An 18443-nucleotide genomic window follows, 5' to 3' on the forward strand; every position below is an offset into this window, starting at 1 on the left:
CCCCGTGTTATGTGGGCGGTCTGTAACATGTAAATGAATCACTAGGCACACAGGTTCTAGCAGCGTTAGCCTCGCCGCCCTGTATCACGTGACCGCTGTTGCTAGGGAGAACTGTCCTTTGTCAGCTTCCGTAGTAACAAGGTGCGGGCGGAGCGCACAGTATCTGGAGGCGGAACCCTGCGCGCTATTTACTTCCGGGGGCCTCTCTGGAGAGAGGGGGGTTTGAGTTCCGGGGCAGTATCCGGCCCGGTCTCAGCGCTGGGTTGGAGGTTTGCATGGAGGGATCGCCCCCCTCCGTCTGAGAGGGGAGCGGGCACCGGGAGGCCCGGCGGCAGCGGCGGGGGGGGAAAGATATGGATAAACTGACCATCATTTCAGGATGTCTGTTTCTGGCTGCGGATATCTTTGCCATCGCCAGCATCGCCAACCCGGACTGGATAAACACCGGGGAGTCCGCGGGTGAGTGCGGGGCTAGAGGAGGGGGGATGGCAGCTGTGCCCGGGAGGGCTGTGGAGACATGGAGGATAGGACGGGGGGCAGAGACAATGGGTGGCACTGGCAGAGGTGCAGACCTGGTTCATGGGGGAAATGGGGATTTAAAGTGGAGCTCCAGTTACTGGAGGTCTCAGCCGGAAGCCCTCCATTGATTTCAGTGGTGCATGTTAGACCCAGTAATGGATCCATTGAGTTCTGGAGAATGTGGTGGCAAATACCCCTGACCAGTGTGACCCCAGAGCCATGTGTTCAGGTCACCAGCCCGATCGTCTATATCAGGGATCAGCAACCTTCGGCACTCCAGCTGCAGTGACACTACAACTCCCATCATGCACAATTACTCTGCTACTCTTGTAACTCCCATAGAAGTAAAAGGAGGATTCTGGGAGTTGTAGTTTCAGTATAGTTGTAGTAATAGGAGAGGCTGTAGGGGAGGACGGGTATAGATAGGAGAGGCTGTAGGGGAGGACGGGTATAGATAGGAGGGGCTGTAGGGGAGGACGGGTATAGATAGGAGGGGCTGTAGGGGAGGACGGGTATAGATAGGAGGGGCTGTAGGGGAGGACGGGTATAGATAGGAGAGGCTGTAGGGGAGGACGGGTATAGATAGGAGAGGCTGTAGGGGAGGACGGGTATAGATAGGAGAGGCTGTAGGGGAGGACGGGTATAGATAGGAGGGGCTGTAGGGGAGGACGGGTATAGATAGGAGGGGCTGTAGGGGAGGACGGGTATAGATAGGAGGGGCTGTATGGGAGGACGGGTATAGATAGGAGGGGCTGTATGGGAGGACGGGTATAGATAGGAGGGGCTGTATGGGAGGACGGGTATAGATAGGAGAGGCTGTAGGGGAGGACGGGTATAGATAGGAGAGGCTGTAGGGGAGGACGGGTATAGATAGGAGGGGCTGTATGGGAGGACGGGTATAGATAGGAGGGGCTGTAGGGGAGGACGGGTATAGATAGGAGGGGCTGTAGGGGAGGACGGGTATAGATAGGAGGGGCTGTAGGGGAGGACGGGTATAGATAGGAGGGGCTGTAGGGGAGGACGGGTATAGATAGGAGGGGCTGTAGGGAGGACGGGTATAGATAGGAGGGGCTGTAGGGGAGGACGGGTATAGATAGGAGGGGCTGTAGGGGAGGACGGGTATAGATAGGAGGGGCTGTAGGGGAGGACGGGTATAGATAGGAGGGGCTGTAGGGGAGGACGGGTATAGATAGGAGGGGCTGTAGGGGAGGACGGGTATAGATAGGAGGGGCTGTAGGGGAGGACGGGTATAGATAGGAGGGGCTGTAGGGGAGGACGGGTATAGATAGGAGGGGCTGTAGGGGAGGACGGGTATAGATAGGAGGGGCTGTAGGGGAGGACGGGTATAGATAGGAGGGGCTGTAGGGGAGGACGGGTATAGATAGGAGGGGCTGTAGGGGAGGACGGGTATAGATAGGAGGGGCTGTAGGGGAGGACGGGTATAGATAGGAGGGGCTGTAGGGGAGGACGGGTATAGATAGGAGGGGCTGTAGGGGAGGACGGGTATAGATAGGAGGGGCTGTAGGGGAGGACGGGTATAGATAGGAGGGGCTGTAGGGGAGGACGGGTATAGATAGGAGGGGCTGTAGGGGAGGACGGGTATAGATAGGAGGGGCTGTAGGGACAGCTCTGGTGGAGGACATTGGGCAGGTGTGCATATATTGCATGAAAAAACGTCACATAAACCCATTTACGCACTTTATTTTGGAGCTTTTTCCTTCCAAATTTCTTTGTACGTAACCAGGTAGTAGGTGGGTGCAGGAGGGAATCTCTCCCAGTATTAAGTGAACCATACACATAAGGCTACATGCACACGAATGTTTTGTTTCCGTGTTCCGTTTATTTTTTTTTCGGATAGGATGCGGACCCATTCATGCACACCGTATGTCCGTTCCGTAGCCCCCGCAAAAAAAAACATGTCCTATTCTTGTCCATTTTAGGCATTGTTACTATGGATCCGCAAAAAAAACAAAAACGGATGGCATACAGTTTTTTTTTAATTTGCGGATGAAAGGTTTCTGACAACCACTACGGCCTCCAGTGCATCTTCTTGGTGTGTTGTCACTCGGCTCTGTAAGGTCTCCTAAACAGCGTGCTGAAATATACAATTTTCTATTATTTAATTAGTATTTTCATGTAAATACTTTTTAAGGGTAAGTCCACAAGTGGCAGGTGCACTGCATATTTTTAGGCGTACAATCTACAGCAACTACAGTACCAGCAAAGTCACGTTGCTGGTTTTCAAATCCTCAGCACACGGCCGGTTTTACTCTTTGGCGTGCTTTGGGTGAAATCCGCACATAAGGACGCTGTCGCAGTGTTTGATCAGTGATTGTGAGCCTAAGTGGAGCGTACACAGAGATGAGGTCTAATGGAAAGATCTGCCCCTGGTTTTGGCCCATAATCACTGATCAAACACTGACTGTGTGAAAGCCGCCTATAACCCTTTGTAGATTTTGTACTGGGACTGCAACAAAATCAACAATCTAAGGCCCCATTCACACTACCGTATTTGCGGGGCCGCCAAAAAAAAGGCGGACCGCAAACTGTAAATCCGTTGCTCCATTCTGCAGCCCTGCAAAAAAGATAGAACATGTCCTATGTTTGTCTGTTTTGCAGACAAGAATAGGCATTTCTACAATGGGTCCTCCAAAATAAAATAAAAAACACGTATGCCACACGGACGTCACACAGATGTCATCTGTGTTTTGCGGAACACAAAATACATATGGTCATGTGAATACACCCTAAAATATACCCTGTATTTGGCAGGACTCAAATGAGGCCAGGTAGCTGGAAACGGAACACTCTTTTCGTTAGGGTGGGTTCACACAGGTTGTTTTTTTTTGGGGGGGGGGGGGGTTGTCTTGTTTTCTGCGTATTTTTTTTATTTTTACACGCTTTTAGCTGCATGTTGAAGCAATGTAGTGTTTATTTATTTGGTTTGTTTTTCTCACCCCTTTTTTATAGGGGAATAACCACAATTCAAGCGTGTGATGGCACAAAAAAGCCACTAAAATATCATAAATTGCATGTGGTATGCATAAGGCTACTTTCACACTCGCGTTTGGTGCGGATCCGTCATGGGTCTGCACAAACGCTTCCATTCAGATAAAACAACCGTCTGCATCCGTTCAGAACGGATCCGTTTGTATTATCTTTAACCTAGCCAAGACGGATCCGTCTTAAACACCATTTAAAGTCAATGGGGGACGGATCCGTTTTCTATTGTGCCAGTGAAAACGGATCCGTCCCCATTGACTTACATTGTGTGTCAGATCTGTTTGCCTCCGCATCGTCAAGCAGCGTTTTGGTGTCCGCTTGCAGGGCGCAATGGAGACTGATCGGAGGCAAACTGACGCGTTCTGAGCGGATCCTTTTCCATTCAGGATGCATTAGGGCAAAACTGATCCGTTTTGGACCGCTTTTGAGAGCCCTGAACGGATCTCGCAAACGGAAACCAAAACGCCAGTGTGAAAGTAGCCTAAAACATCAAGCAGTTTTTTGCGTGGTAAATGCTTATGGAGAGCGCCTAGTACAGGCATGCTCAACCTGCGGCCCTCCAACTGTTGCAAAACTACAATTCCCATCATTCCCAGGCAGCCTACAGAAGGGCATGGTGGGAGTTGTAGTTTTACAACAGCTGGAGGGGCCGCAGGTTGAACATCCCTGGCCTAGTAGGTGAAAGGAGTCGTATTGGCCATGAAGTGCTCCTCTGGGCAAAAGCTGCGCAAATTGGCTCTCTTTTCAAAATGAAAAGAAAGCTGATCCTCTAATACCAGCGGATGTAAGGCAGCTACTCTTTGATTTAATGTCTGACCCTGTAAACAGGCCTTGAAGCATAACTTAGGATTACAGCCAAGCCAGAACCTCATTTAGGCCTCTTTCACACGGCCGTTTTTTTTTTTCCGTTTTGCGGGCCGTTTTTTGCGGTCCGTATACGGTCCGTATACGGAACCATTGATTTCAATGGTTCCGCAAAAAAAACGGAATGTACTCCGTATGCATTCCGTTTCCGTTTTTCCGTTCCGTTTTAACATAGAACATGTCCTATATTTGGCCGCAAATCACGTTCCGTGGCTCCATTAAAGTCTATGGGTCCGCAAAAAAACGGAATGCATACGGAAGTGCATCCGTATGTCTTCCGTATCCGTTCCGTTTTTTGCGGATCCATCTATTGAAAATGTTATGCCCAGCCCAATTTTTTCTATGAAATTACTGTATACTGTATTTGCCATATGGAAAAACGGAACGGACAAACGAAACAGAAACACAACGGAAACAAAAAACGGAACAACGGATCCGTTTAAAACGGACCGCAAAACACTGAAAAAGACATACTGTCGTGTGAAAGAGGCCTTACAGAGATATGTTGGGGGTGATTGCTTATGGGACTGCTCTGCACCGATGAGGGGCAGTGTACGGCTGGGTATTGTCATACTAAAGGTCCAATGTTTAGTATTTGATGAGCCTGTGCCCAAATCCCCTTTCCACCTCCAATGCATGTGAATGGGGTTTTTGGAATCCTGTTCGCATTCATTGGAAATAATTTTGAGTGGATTTTTTTTTTTTTGTCCGCACCACTTTATCTGCTAGAAGAAGGAGCGTGTTCACTCCTCTTGAGGATCCTGCAGGGATGTGGATTAGGCCTCGTGCACATTATTTGCGGATCGAATGCGGACCCATTCATTTCTATGTGGACGGCACAAAGGGATACAGTCCTGGGCGGGGGAGGCCTTAGCCCCATTTCATGCAACATGAACACCATTGCTAAACTGGCTTTGTCAACACGTGGTCCAATCTCTAAGATATTGCTTCCAGGATACTAAACTCCATGACCCCGGGGTCTACTCCATCAGCATGGAATAAACTAGGAGGGTTTTTATGTCATCCCGTCATATGTATAATTTAATTTTCCAAAGCCACTTTGGATCTCGGTGCAGTGAAATAATGTAATAAATCAGAAGCGTACGGTTCGGCGGTGTCTGCTTGACTCCAGGCCTTGCACCTCAGCAGCATTAATTGGATCAAGCGGGTCTCCCTGGCACCTACGACCTGACCAGAGTACATCCGGACACTGGAAACCTTCCAGATCTTCAGTACGGATTGATTTTATTTATGCATCAGCATTCTTAATTAATGGGCATTTTGTAGGCGATCTGTCTTGTCTTGGCCATGAGATGACATTTTCTAGCACTGCCGAGTGGGGGGAGGGGGTGCAAGTAGAAATGTGGGGACAAAGATGAATATTCCCATATCTAAAAGATTTAGTAAGATTCAAATTAGTTTTTTTTTTTTCATACTGGCAGACTTATGTCTTTTTTTGATATGTCTGGAGATAAGAAATTTATGGTCCTCAGGCTGGGGCACCCATTTTCTAACCTATCATAGATGCACATGAGAGGACCATAGCGATCTTGGAGCTACCACTGATTTCCACAATAAAGAGGCTTTATGGATCCCTTTTGACTCGGCTTAGAGATTTCTATCATGAGACACCGCATTGGACCATTGAAATTTGTAGCAGCGATACGGAAGTTTCCGACCCTTGCCCAAAGGGTTTAGATGCCTTCATTGTGAAAATCGGTGGTCGTCCGTCAGACTTGTGATCTTCTCGCATGTGTTAAAGGGGTTTTCCAGTACGTCGATACTGGTGACCTATCCTCAGGATAGGTCATCAGTGCCTGATCTGTGGGAGTCCGTCACGTGGCACCCTGACAGATCAAGTGTCTCAGGCAGCCGCTGGTGCCAGAAACTGTACAAAGCTCTCCTTCCGCTATATAGCTTTGAGTACCCGCAGCTGCCCAAAACTGCTGATCGTGGGGTGTCGGACCTTCACCTGTCTGATACTGTTGACCTATCCTGAGGACAGGTCATCAATATCTAAGCACCAACCCCCCCCCCCCCCCCCCCTTCCTGACCCATTAGGCCTGGTTCACACTTGAACCTATTTGATGCACGCATTTTAGTCGGACGTTTTCGGGGAGTATTACAGCGTGTTTTTGGAAATGGGAAACGCGCGTTCTTGCGATTGACCACAGAGGCGTCCAATGAAAAAAAGGTGTTTATGTACAGAACGCACGACAATATGCCCCAAAGAAGCTCCTGTACTTCTTTGGGCGTAGGCCGTTTTACAGCGCGTTCGTACGCACTGTCAAACGCGCAGGTGAGAACCATGCCCATAGGGAAACATGGGTTTTCGCCTGTTGAGCGTTTTACAGCGCGTAGGAACGCACTGTAAAACGCTCAGGTGTGAACCAGGCCTAAGGGTCCATTCACACATCCGTAGAATGGGTTCGGATCTTTTGCGGAACGAATCCGGACCCATTCATTCTCTATGGGGCCGAAAGAGATGCGGACAGCACAGTGTACTATCCGCATTTCCGGAGCGCGGCCTCGATCTTCCGGTCCGCGGCTCCCGAAAAAAAATAAAAATAGAACATGTTCTATTTTTGTCCGCAATTGCGGACAAGAATAAGCAGTTCTATGGGGGTGCCGGCCGGATGTATTGGGGATCCGCAATACACTACGGACGTGTGACTGGACCCTTAGATGTATTTGAATGGACCCTTTGGCACCGTTTTTAAAATTTGTGTTGTAACTTGAAATCAGTGGCAGAACGCTTTACCGGTTTCAGTTTCTTTAACTGATAACTAAAGGGAGAATTTCTCATTCAGGTCAGGTGACTGTCCAATATGCCGGTCCCTGTCAGGACTGTGCAGCTTTAGGCCACATGCACACGACCGTGCCCATATTGCGGCCTCCAAATAACGAACCTTCCGGGTGCACTCTGCACTAGTAATTTACTATTGTCGAAATGTTCTATAACTTGCAGAACGGGCATACAGTTGCGGACGACACACATGACATAGAGATTAATGGGGACGTGTGGGGATGACAAAAAAAATGCCGATGGGGTGCAAAGTACGGGCATGTGCTTGAGCCGCTATTCAGGGCTCTGGACGTTTTATTCCACTAGGATCTTATTAACATCTGTAATCCCGCCAGTAGTGATAGTATAGCGTCTCTATATGACTTTCAGACTACACTGTCCCCGAGTGATCATATGGAGGAATACCTTTTCTAAGAGTGTGCGAACACCTCTACAGTCTGTGGGGAATTTATCATTTTATTTGTGCCTGTTTTCTGCTGTAAAACACACAAAAAAATATATTTTTATTTTATTTACACCATATGGCACTTCTAAAATGTGGATGAAAAAGTGTGCATGGTTAGCTTTAAAGTTTTATTTTTTTAAAGTTTTTTTGCAGAAAAAAAATTATGGTCCAAACTGCTGAGGGTGCTGTTCAAAACATAGTTCAGTCCCCCCCACCCTTCCCTCCTTCCTGGTCCAGTGGTGACACTGGGTCGGAGTTGAGCGGAAAACTGACTTCCAAAATTCACCTCCTAATAAATTCAACTCTATGTGAGAAGATGTCCACAGCCTTCAAAGTGACTTCTAGCTCTGTGGAGGGGGAGGAGAGGGGGGGTGTTTGTTTTTTAGCTTTTATACTGCCCTCCCTATCTCCCCCCACAGGGCTAGAAGTCACTTTAAAGGCTGTTGACATCTCCGGGGCTTTGACTCATTTCCGGCAAAAAATTATTTTTTTATTAAAAATGTTCAGCTGTTTTTGAGATACAAGGGTTAAAAAAAAATAAAAATCTGTCTGTTTGCAGAGTATCACTTCTTAGTCCCATCAGCTGAGGGCTCATGTGAAGCCTTATCTCTCATCTTCTGACCTCATAAACACTCAGTTAAGCCACATTCTTATGCGTTTGATAAGAGTTTAGCTATAATAAGTGTTTATGAGATCAGAGATGAGGCTTCACATGAGCCCTCAGCTGACCAGACTGATTTTTTATTTTTACCTCAAACAGCTGAGCTTTTTTTTAAAAAATAAAAACCAATTGAAAAAAAGATTTTTATATTGAAATGCATAAAATGCAATCCTAAAAAAGGAAAAATTGCCCCGAAGTGGCCCATAACCTTTTTAAGTTGGGTAAATATCCTTCCAGTATATGAAATTGCTTACAATTGCTGCCTTGTTTGTTTGCTTTTTGCTCTTTTTACTCGCTGTGTTCTTCATTTACACCTTTTTCTCAAGGTAGCAGCCGGTAGCGTGAATATCATTCACCATCATGGCCGCCCTGAAAGCATTTTTAAGCGGTTTCCCCCGAGGATCACACACGCGCTATTAACAGTTTGTCTTTCTAGTGTTAGATTTATCATGGGGAATCTAATTAAGCTTCACGGAGAAGGAGGCCGGGGCTGATTATTTCTTTTTTCACCTTTCCTTGGCTTCCTGTAAACAGACAGAACATGGATTGTGGAGCGAGGTACAGCTCAGAGAAGAGCCGCTCCGCTCCTCTGAAGCAGGAACCCCCTAATAGAGGGGATAATGGGAGTTGTAATCAAATGCTCGTCCATATCCTCCGTTGTTTACTGCCTACCTCGCTCTTATTTGGAGAAAATAGTGTAATCTGGCATCCACATAAAATATGGTTGGCAGCGGAACGTGTTGTAATAGAAGTAAAATATTGATGCGGGGAACACATTGATAAAATCTGAATTATTAATAAATAGAACTTAAGCATTCAAGGCAATCTGTTTTGGCTGCAAACTGCTTTTTTCGAAGGAAGTGCTATCAAAATGCCCATGTAAAGGGTAATTAGATTTCCAAAAAGTACATTTCATAAATGGATGGGGTTGTCCAGGACTAGACAAACATGGCTGCTTTTTTTTCTCCAAAACCAGCCCCACTCCTGTCCGCGGATTGTTTCTGGCACTTCTGCTCAGCTGCATTGAAGTGAATGGGGCTGAGCTGTCATACCACACGCAAATTGTGGAAAGGTGGGGTGCTGTGTTTTTTTTTAGAAAGCAGCCATTTTGTTCTAGTCTTGACCAACCCCTTTTAATTTTAAACCTTCATGGGGAGTGTCTGTCATCTTCTTGACCAGACTGGACTTGTAAGAGTGGACAAGACTTGCAACTGAGCAGAGTCCATACGCTAAAAGAGCCCACCAACCCACACCCCTTCTGCCAAATGTATCTCATGATGCCATTACTAGACATACACCTTTTTAATGGATGTGTACATCTTTACATCAGGGGTCCGTAAGCTAAAGAAACCCACTGCCACATGTGGGCCAGGTTACTATTACCAGGCGCACATATTTTAAAGACAATTTTTCTTCAGTTTTTTATTTTTATTGCTTCAATGAATAAAAAAGGTCTACAGTTATAATGAAGCTCTATGCGTCTCCATGGTTACAGACTACAGACAGACTCTGTGTAGTCTGTTCCTGCGGTCATTCCACTATACACCTGTCCTTACTTCTGGACACTTTTTCAAATGTATTGGGGAATATTTATGATGCGTTGAGATTCTTACCCAACTACTCGGGGTTTGTTTGTAGTCTGTTGCCATGGAGACACATAGATCTTCATAGGGAGGTCTAGACCTAAAACAAGCATGGTTACTTAATTTTTAATTTTTGATGCATTGAAGTAGTAAAAAAAAAAGTGAACATAGACATGAAGATAACAGTCCCACGTATAGAGGTTGGAGTGAGACTCTTCTCTTCTCGTCTGTTTTGTTCTCTGCTCCACAAAGCCATGCAAAATGGCCCTCTGGATTTGAAGCTGCATCTTGTAGCATGTCCTGACAGCTGCATGCTGAGAGTTGTAGTTATGAAACAGCAGGACACCATTGCAGTACATGGATCCTTGATATACACTGGCCGTTTATCGGTTTGCAGCTTTGCTTCTCTGTTGGGATGATCTGCACTAGTAGTGGTGACCTTTCTGGCCTCAGCCCAGTCTCCAGGCATGAGCTAGAAATTACGGCCCTGTCAGTAAATACAGGTTATGTCATGCCGCGCCAAATACCATGGGTTTACCCTACGGGGATGTTTCCTCATGCCTCCAATGCATATGTATGAGTCAGGTTCTGGGTTACAAGCGCACAATCTGGTGCACGCTCCGCTCTCCTAATAGAAGGGAAATGTCATTTGCATCCCTTCAGGGCTGGAAGCAGAAGACCACGCAAATGGCAAGTGTAATGACTTCCCTCCAGGCTGTTCATTGCTGTTCTCTGTACCTGGACTCTTGGATAAAAAATAAAATATAAGATATATTGAGGAAAACCATGGAGGAGCATCTTAGGAGCCACATCTGGGACAGTTATATATTCCCCCATTTTTCATGAATCTGAGCAATCGATCAAGGCAAGCTTTTGGGTGAGCCGCTCGCCCATGACGTTGCTTCCTGTTCTTGGTTCGTCTTTAAAATAGGTTTTAGGCCTCTTGCACACGACCGTTGTGTGCATCCGCGGCCGTTGTTCCGTTTTCCTTTTTTTTTTTCACGGACCCACTGACTTTCAATGGGTCCATGAAAAATCACGGATGCACACAAGATAGTCATCCGTGTCGGTTTTTTCCTATAATTTTCAATAGAAACTTGACTCTTTTTTTTTTTTTTTTTTTTTTTTTTTTTTTTTTTCACTTTATATGTCCGTGGATCCTCCAAAAATCAAATCACGGAAGAAAAAACGGTCACGGAACAACGGAAATCCGTTTTGCGGACCGCAAAAAAAAAAGGTCGTATGCATGAGGCCTTATTTGAAATGCTGTAATGAGGGCACCTGTTGGGTTCCCTTTAAAGTGTGTAACTTGAATTGAAAGTCTAGCTTGGGGTTAGCCCTTAAAGACTCGCTTGTCCTGCTCTTCTAGACCACGGCGACCTTATCTTCTCCGTGTAGTCACGCCGTGAACCTTGCTACATTGGGACCAATTTTTCTATGGATTATGTGTTTTTTAGATCTCAGCAAAAATTATCCCTATTAGACATTTGCATCATTCTGAAAGGGTTAAGTGACTGAGGGGCTAGCAGGCTCTAAGAAAGTCATAGGGGTTCTCCAGGGTGCAGATATTGATGACCCATCCTCAGGATATGTTGTCAATATCACATTGTAGTGGGTCCAACTCCCGGCAGCTGTATCGGGCAGCTATGGTGCCGGAAACTATGCAATGGAAGCGGAAGGCTCATTACACCGTATAGTTCCCGGTGTCGCATGCCCTATCCTGAGGCTAGCTCAGGCTTCGGAGCAGCGACTGCGCAGGCATCCTTACCTAGAAGAGTAGCGATGCCTCTGCCCTTGCTCTGCTAACCGGAGTAGCCGCGCAGGTAGGAATTTGTAAGGGCTAGGCTAAATGTCTGTCCCTGTCAATCTTGCTGCATGTGGGCACTTCTTACCTCCAGGGACAGCCCCTCATGAGAAAAAGTCCTGCTGATGAGAAGAATCGATTCTTTATAATTGATTTGCTCATCTCTAATACACATGCATGCTCAGCTCTAGGGATCGACTGATGATGGGTTTTTTTTAAGAGCCGATCACCTGTGAACTTTCAGGCCGATAGTCGATAACTTAGAAAAAAAGATTAGAGCTAGTATGTGTGTGTGTGTATATGTATATATATATTGTACACACTGCTCAAAAAAATAAAGGGAACACAAAAATAACACATCCTAGATCTGAATTAATTAAATATTCTTCTGAAATACTTTGTTCTTTACATAGTTGAATGTGCTGACAACAAAATCACACAAATTAAAAATGGAAATCTAATTTTTCAACCCATGGAGGTCTGGATTTGGAGTCACACTCAAAATTAAAGTGGAAAAACACACTACAGGCTGATCCAACTTTGATGTAATGTCCTTAAATCAAGTCAAAATAAGGCTCAGTAGTGTGTGTGGCCTCCACTTGCCTGTATGACCTCCCTACAACACCTGTGCATGCTCCTGATGAGGTGGCGGACGGTCTCCTGAGGGATCTCCTCCCAGACCTGGACTAAAGCATCTGCCAACTCCTGGACAGTCTGTAGTGCAACTTGACGTTGGTGGATAGAGCGAGACATGATGTCCCAGATGTGCTCAATTGGATTCAGGTCTGGGGAACGGGCGGGCCAGTCCATAGCATCAATGCCTTCGTCTTGCAGGAACTGCTGACACACTCCAGCCACATGAGGTCTAGCATTGTCTTGCATTAGGAGGAACCCAGGGCCAACCGCACCAGCATATGGTCTCACAAGGGGTCTGAGGATCTCGTCTCGGTACCTAATGGCAGTCAGGCTACCTCTGGCGAGCACATGGAGGGCTGTGCTGCCCTCCAAAGAAATGCCACCCCACACCATTACTGACCCAATGCCAAACCGGTCATGCTGGAGGATGTTGCAGGCAGCAGAACGTTCTCCACGGCGTCTCCAGACTCTGTCACGTCTGTCACATGTGCTTAGTGTGAACCTGCTTTCATCTGTGAAGATCACAGGGCGCCAGTGGCGAATTTGCCAATCTTGGTGTTCTCTGGAAAATGCCAAACGTCCTGCACGGTGTTGGGCTGTAAGCACAACCCCCACCTGTGGACGTCTGGCCCTCATATCACCCTCATGGAGTCTGTTTCTGACCGTTTGAGCAGACACATGCACATTTGTGGCCTGCTGGAGGTCATTTTGCAGGGCTCTGGCAGTGCTCCTCCTGTTCCTCCTTGCACAAAGGCAGAGGTAGCGGTCCTGCTGCTGGGTTGTTGCCCTCCTCCACGTCTCCTGATGTACTGGCCTGTCTCCTGGTAGCGCCTCCATGCTCTGGACACTACGCTGACAGACACAGCAAACCTTCTTGCCACAGCTCGCATTGATGTGCCATCCTGGATAAGCTGCACTACCTGAGCCACTTGTGTGGGTTGTAGACTCCGTCTCATGCTACCACTAGAGTGAAAGCACTGCCAGCATTCAAAAGTGACCAAAACATCAGCCAGGAAGCATAGAAACTGAGAAGTGGTCTGTGATCACCACCTGCAGAACCACTTCTTTATTGGGGGTGTCTTGCTAATTGCCTATAATTTCCACCTGTTGTCTATCCCATTTTCACAACAGCATGTGAAATTGATTGTCACTCAGTGTTGCTTCCTAAGTGGACAGTTTGATTTTACAGAAGTGTGATTGACTTGGAGTTACATTGTGTTGTTTAAGTGTTCCCTTTATTTTTTTGAGCAGTGTGTATATGTGTATATGTGTATATATATATATATATATATATATATATATATATATATATATATATATATATATATATATATATTTTACTAGTTTGGACTTTTCGGACGTGGCAATATGTGATGTTTATTTATAGTTTATATATTTTATATGTAAAATTGGGAAAGGGGGTAATTCATACTTAGTTTTTTTTTTTTTTTTTTACTATTTCCCCCCCTTAGGGGCTAGAACCTGGAATCTTTAATCTAGAGATCTATTAAGGTGAATAGGACTCTGCACTCTCCCGGCTGCCCTGTGCTTTGTGCACACAGCAGCAGGAGATTACCATGGCAGCCAGGGCTTCAGTAGCGTCCTGGCTGCCATGGTAACCGATCAGAGCCCCAGGATTATACTGCTGGGCCGCCGATCACAACTGCCACTGCCACCAGTGAAGAGGAGGGGACCCTATGGCCACTGCCACCAATGACTTTAATACTTTTGGTCACACTGCGCCACCAATGTTTTTAACTTTTGAAACAGGAGGCAGGTGTGTTGGCGCAGAATCACATAGCCGGCACCTGAGGGGTTAACTTCCGCTGATTGCAGCTTCCTGCCATATAGGCTGGGCACCGCCTCCTGTATTTGTATTAGACGTTAATTATCATTGGTGGCGCCGTGCACCCGCCTCTCCTTTGCCCCACTCTCTTCTTATTGGCAGCGCTGCACAGGGGGAGGGAGAGAGTGATTCCTTCTCCCCTGTGCTGCTGAGGGTACATGAGCGCTCTGACAGCAGCGCGCTCATGTTCTGTGATAGCGAGCTGGACGCATTATCGGCAAGGTTAGATGCTGATACCGATAACTTTGAAAATCGTGAATATCGGCCGATAAGAACGGTAACTCCGATAATCGGTCGATCCCTACAGTCAGCTCGGCCACCCATGCATGTGTTTTCTACTAAGAGAGTTGCTGTCAGAATCCAGAGGCCACATCCAATGTCAGAGGGTGCAGTTAAAGGGAACCTGTCAACAGAGACCTCCCTATCAAACAGTTTTTATAGACTAATAGCTGTGGTTCTTTCGTTGATCCAGGGTTCTGTTCCTAAGTTGTGATACCTTTTCTTAATATGCAAATTAGGCCTTTGGTGCAAAGAGGGCCTCATCTTTGCTCTTGTTGCACCCAAGCTCCACTCCTTTCTGTGGCCAGCCCCTCCCTGGCTGCTTTGATTGACGGCCAATTAGTAGCAGAGCAGCGAGGGAGGGGCTGGCCTCAGAAAGGCGTGGAGCTTGGCTGCAACAAGAGCAAAGGAGAGGCAAAGGCCTAATTTGCATATTTAAAAAAAAAGTATAACTAAAAAAGTTTTAATCACATTCTCCCCAATTGCGTCTATGCAAGCAGTTTTGATAGGAGGTCGTTGGTGACAGAAATGGAGCACAATTACAACGCACCAGGCGCTTATCATCCGTAATATTATAATAATGCCTTTCAGAATTTTGCTGAATTTTATTATTTTTATTTTAAAGGAAAGTCTTCTGACAGGTTTTGACTGTGTCCTTCCGGCGAGGCCCTGTCAGATTCCAGCGCTGTATCTTTCGCCGCGGTTAGAACAGAAGGCAAATAATGAATTTCTTTGTGTCTGCGAATTAATGGGAAGCTTTTTATTCTGCCGCCGGTGGAAAGATTACAGGCTCCCAGCTCTGTGCAAAATCCAGATCTCCTCCTAATATTTTATATTCTGCACAGCGTCTTCTTTGTCTTTTCAGTTTTCTTCTTCGCAGTGTCTGGGGATTTGGGGGGGAAAAAATAAAACAAAAAATAGTTTGGCACAATTCATCAAACCAGCAGTGATACTAAACCGCAGCACTGTGGGCTTTACTGCCGGGCAGATGCCGAGGAGAGATTCGCCGCCCGTGACTGGGATGCAGGCGCTGGTTAATGGCTTTTGTGTGAGCGGAGAGGTGAATAATGCAAGATCCACATTCATTGATTGCGTCTCACTGGTCCACGGGGGTCGCTGTGACGCTGAGTGGTTGGGTCCTGCAGATTTGGCTGTCTTCTCATTGCGAGGCTGACATGGCTACCGGTCTGATTGTAGGTCCGAGACACAAGATGTCTGCAGTCTGAATTTGCCTTTATTTAAAAAAAAAAAAAAAAAAAGCATCTGTCAGCAGATTTGTCCCTATGACACTGGCTGACCTGTTACTTGTGTCCACGTGGCAGCTGAAGGCATCTGTGTTGGTCCCATGTTCATATGTGTCCGTATTGCTGAGAAAAATGAACTTTTAATATATGCAAATGAGCCTCTAGGAGCAACAGGGGCGTTGCCGTTACACCTAGAGGCTCTGCTCTCTGCAACTGCTGCATCCTCTCCAGTTTGTGTGTATGAGCCCCCCCCCCCCGTCAATCAAACTTGCGCGGTCTGTGCCTGTATTGTGGTCCGCAATATACAGGCAGCGGACGTGCACTCACAGATGCGGACCCATTCCTTTGAATAGGTCTGCAATCTGCAAGATACGGAGCAGAAGCCCACAGAACTACTATGGAACGACGCCTGAATGTTGCGGATTGTGGACCCTTTCAAGTGAATGGGTCTGCAGACGATGGGCGCGCGGCTGGTGCCTGTGCATTGCAGACCGCTATTTGCATGCATGAACCCTTATGATGTTCCACTGCCTGGCCCTGTCAAAGTGGAGAGGGCGCAGCAGTTGCAGAGAGAGCAGAGCCTCCAGGTGTAACGGCAACGCCCCCATTGCTCTTAGTCTCATTTGCATATATTAAAACATAATTTTTCTCAGCAATGCGGGCACATATGAAGATGGGACCAAGACAGATGCCTTCAGCTGCCAAGCGCACATGTAACAGGTCAGCCAGTGTCGTAGGGACAAATCTGCTGACAGATGCCCTTTAAGTTACCGTGACCATCCCTTACCAGGCGTTCTGTGGTGTGTACATCTTGGGGGTTCTCTGCGGCTACTTGTGACCCCTTACGATGCCCCTACTTGCACCCTGGGATTCATTACACATTGCACTTGTTTGTGCTTGTTATCCGATCTAGGTGTAAGGACTTTGCTGTCAGGTTCACTTGATTTGTTTCTTGGCTTGTCTGCTTATGATGCACTTAAGAATCAGAAGGCAATGATTTATTCCAAGGAGCGTGACACCTAAGCTCGTTGTCGCACATCAGGCGGGAGCCAGGGCTTTTAGATAATTAAAACATGCCGTTGCATCGGGGGCTGATGTCATGGGTGGACAACGTGGTTTAGATACTAAAAATGCACAATTTTCTGGGTACAATTGATTTTTAGTGCATTCGTTTTATTGAAACGGTTTTTCTGCACATACACGAGTTTGGGCACCATGGTGCCAACTGCTTTTTCTTTTTGAAGGGGCTGTGGTGCTGCAGCCTCTTCCTAGGCCAGTGACGTCACGTTCATCAGTCACATGGCCTAGACCCAGTTCAGTCCCATTCAAGTGAATGGGCTGGGCGAGGCTGCACTACCAAGCACAGCCACTATACAATGTGTGGCAATGTGCTTGGCTTTTTGTGTCAAGGTCGCAGAGCTCAGTGGAGCACCATGGCCTCCTCCAACAGGTGATTGGTGGCAGTGCTGGGTGTCGGACCTCCTAGCGATCAGATATTGATGACCCCTTTAAAGGGGTTCTTCCATGATTGATGTAAAAAATGAAAATCAAACATTATATAATACATGACAATCTGTATCGCTACATTCACTGCTTCCATTTCTCTGCTAGATTATCTTCAGCCTGGCGGCTGTCCTTTCTGCTGCAGCTGTCTCCCTGTAACTGCCACAGCTTGTACCTTTTAACATACGGCTGGTGGCAGTTGACGATTTAAACTGAGCACGTGCGACCACCTCAGTGAGGTGGACAGCGAAATAAGGAAAAGAACAAACAGCAGGTGGCGCTATACAGATACATTTTATTTAATAGCTCACTGGCTATACTACATTTTTAATGACGTGCAATTACAAAAGTTTTCAGGTCCAGGTGCTGGTTTCAAAAATGTAGAATATGTTCACAACCCCCTTTTTAAGTTTTATCCAGGATGATGGGAGTTGTCCTAAAACGCTGAAAGTGAATGAGACCTTCCTCTCCGCACACGCATGCTATGCTGTCTTCCTGGTAATGTAAGTGTGTGCCGTCAGTCGTGCCCAGTAATTCTTTCCAGCTCCTCCACAGTATGCGAGTATGTGTCAGTCAGACAACATGTCAGCGTTCGCGTGCAGTGCACATTCTTTTTATATTCCATTAGTTAAGAGGAGAAATGTCAGGCTCCATAATGAAAGCTTTTGAGCAGATTGTTATGTAATCGCGTTCGCTCTCGGGTGATTGACACCGCAGTTAAGTGGCATTCGTGTTTTACTTCTCGCCGCCGTGACGCCTCGTGTATTCTAATTGGTCTGTGACCATAACTATTCAAATAACTCCCACACGAAATGGCACTACAATCTCAACAATAGGAGCTACCGAACACCCACTGCCACTTATCCCATCCCAGAGCAGGCAGGCCATACTTAAACTGGTCTCGTCTGACAGTAGATGAATGACGGCTATTATCTGCTGTAAATATTTTCGTATAATAAATCAGAAGTATGATGATTTGAAAGTTAATGCACTTTTGCCATATACGTTCAGGCCTTGGCATTGAAAGTGTTTTTTTTTTTTTGTTTTTTTTTTTTTTACATATGCGAGTGGTTACCATGAGTCAAAGAAAATTTTGCAATAAATATTAGGTTGCAATCTTCATTCCTTCATTCATTTTCAGTAACTGATATTTAGTTTGCAACCTGCTCCTAGTTTCAGGCTATTCTCATGTTGGACATGCCTCTCCCGGTGTATCCAGGATGCTGCTGTCTTCATTAGCTCTCATGTAA

General features: G+C 46.5%; 1 protein-coding gene across 1 annotated transcript in view; it reads left to right on the forward strand.

Annotated features, from left to right (window-relative positions):
* Positions 1-237: 237 nt before the first annotated feature.
* MOSMO (modulator of smoothened) overlaps positions 238-18443 on the forward strand; it is a 31368-nt gene continuing 13162 nt past the window's right edge. Inside the window, exon 1 of the mRNA XM_040440089.1 lies at positions 238-459. Within this exon, the coding sequence (XP_040296023.1) occupies positions 354-459 (106 nt within the window). The 5' untranslated portion in view covers positions 238-353. The remainder of the gene's footprint in view (positions 460-18443) is intronic.

Source organism: Bufo bufo, chromosome 7, assembly GCF_905171765.1.
Source record: "Bufo bufo chromosome 7, aBufBuf1.1, whole genome shotgun sequence".
Lineage (NCBI taxonomy): Eukaryota > Metazoa > Chordata > Amphibia > Anura > Bufonidae > Bufo > Bufo bufo.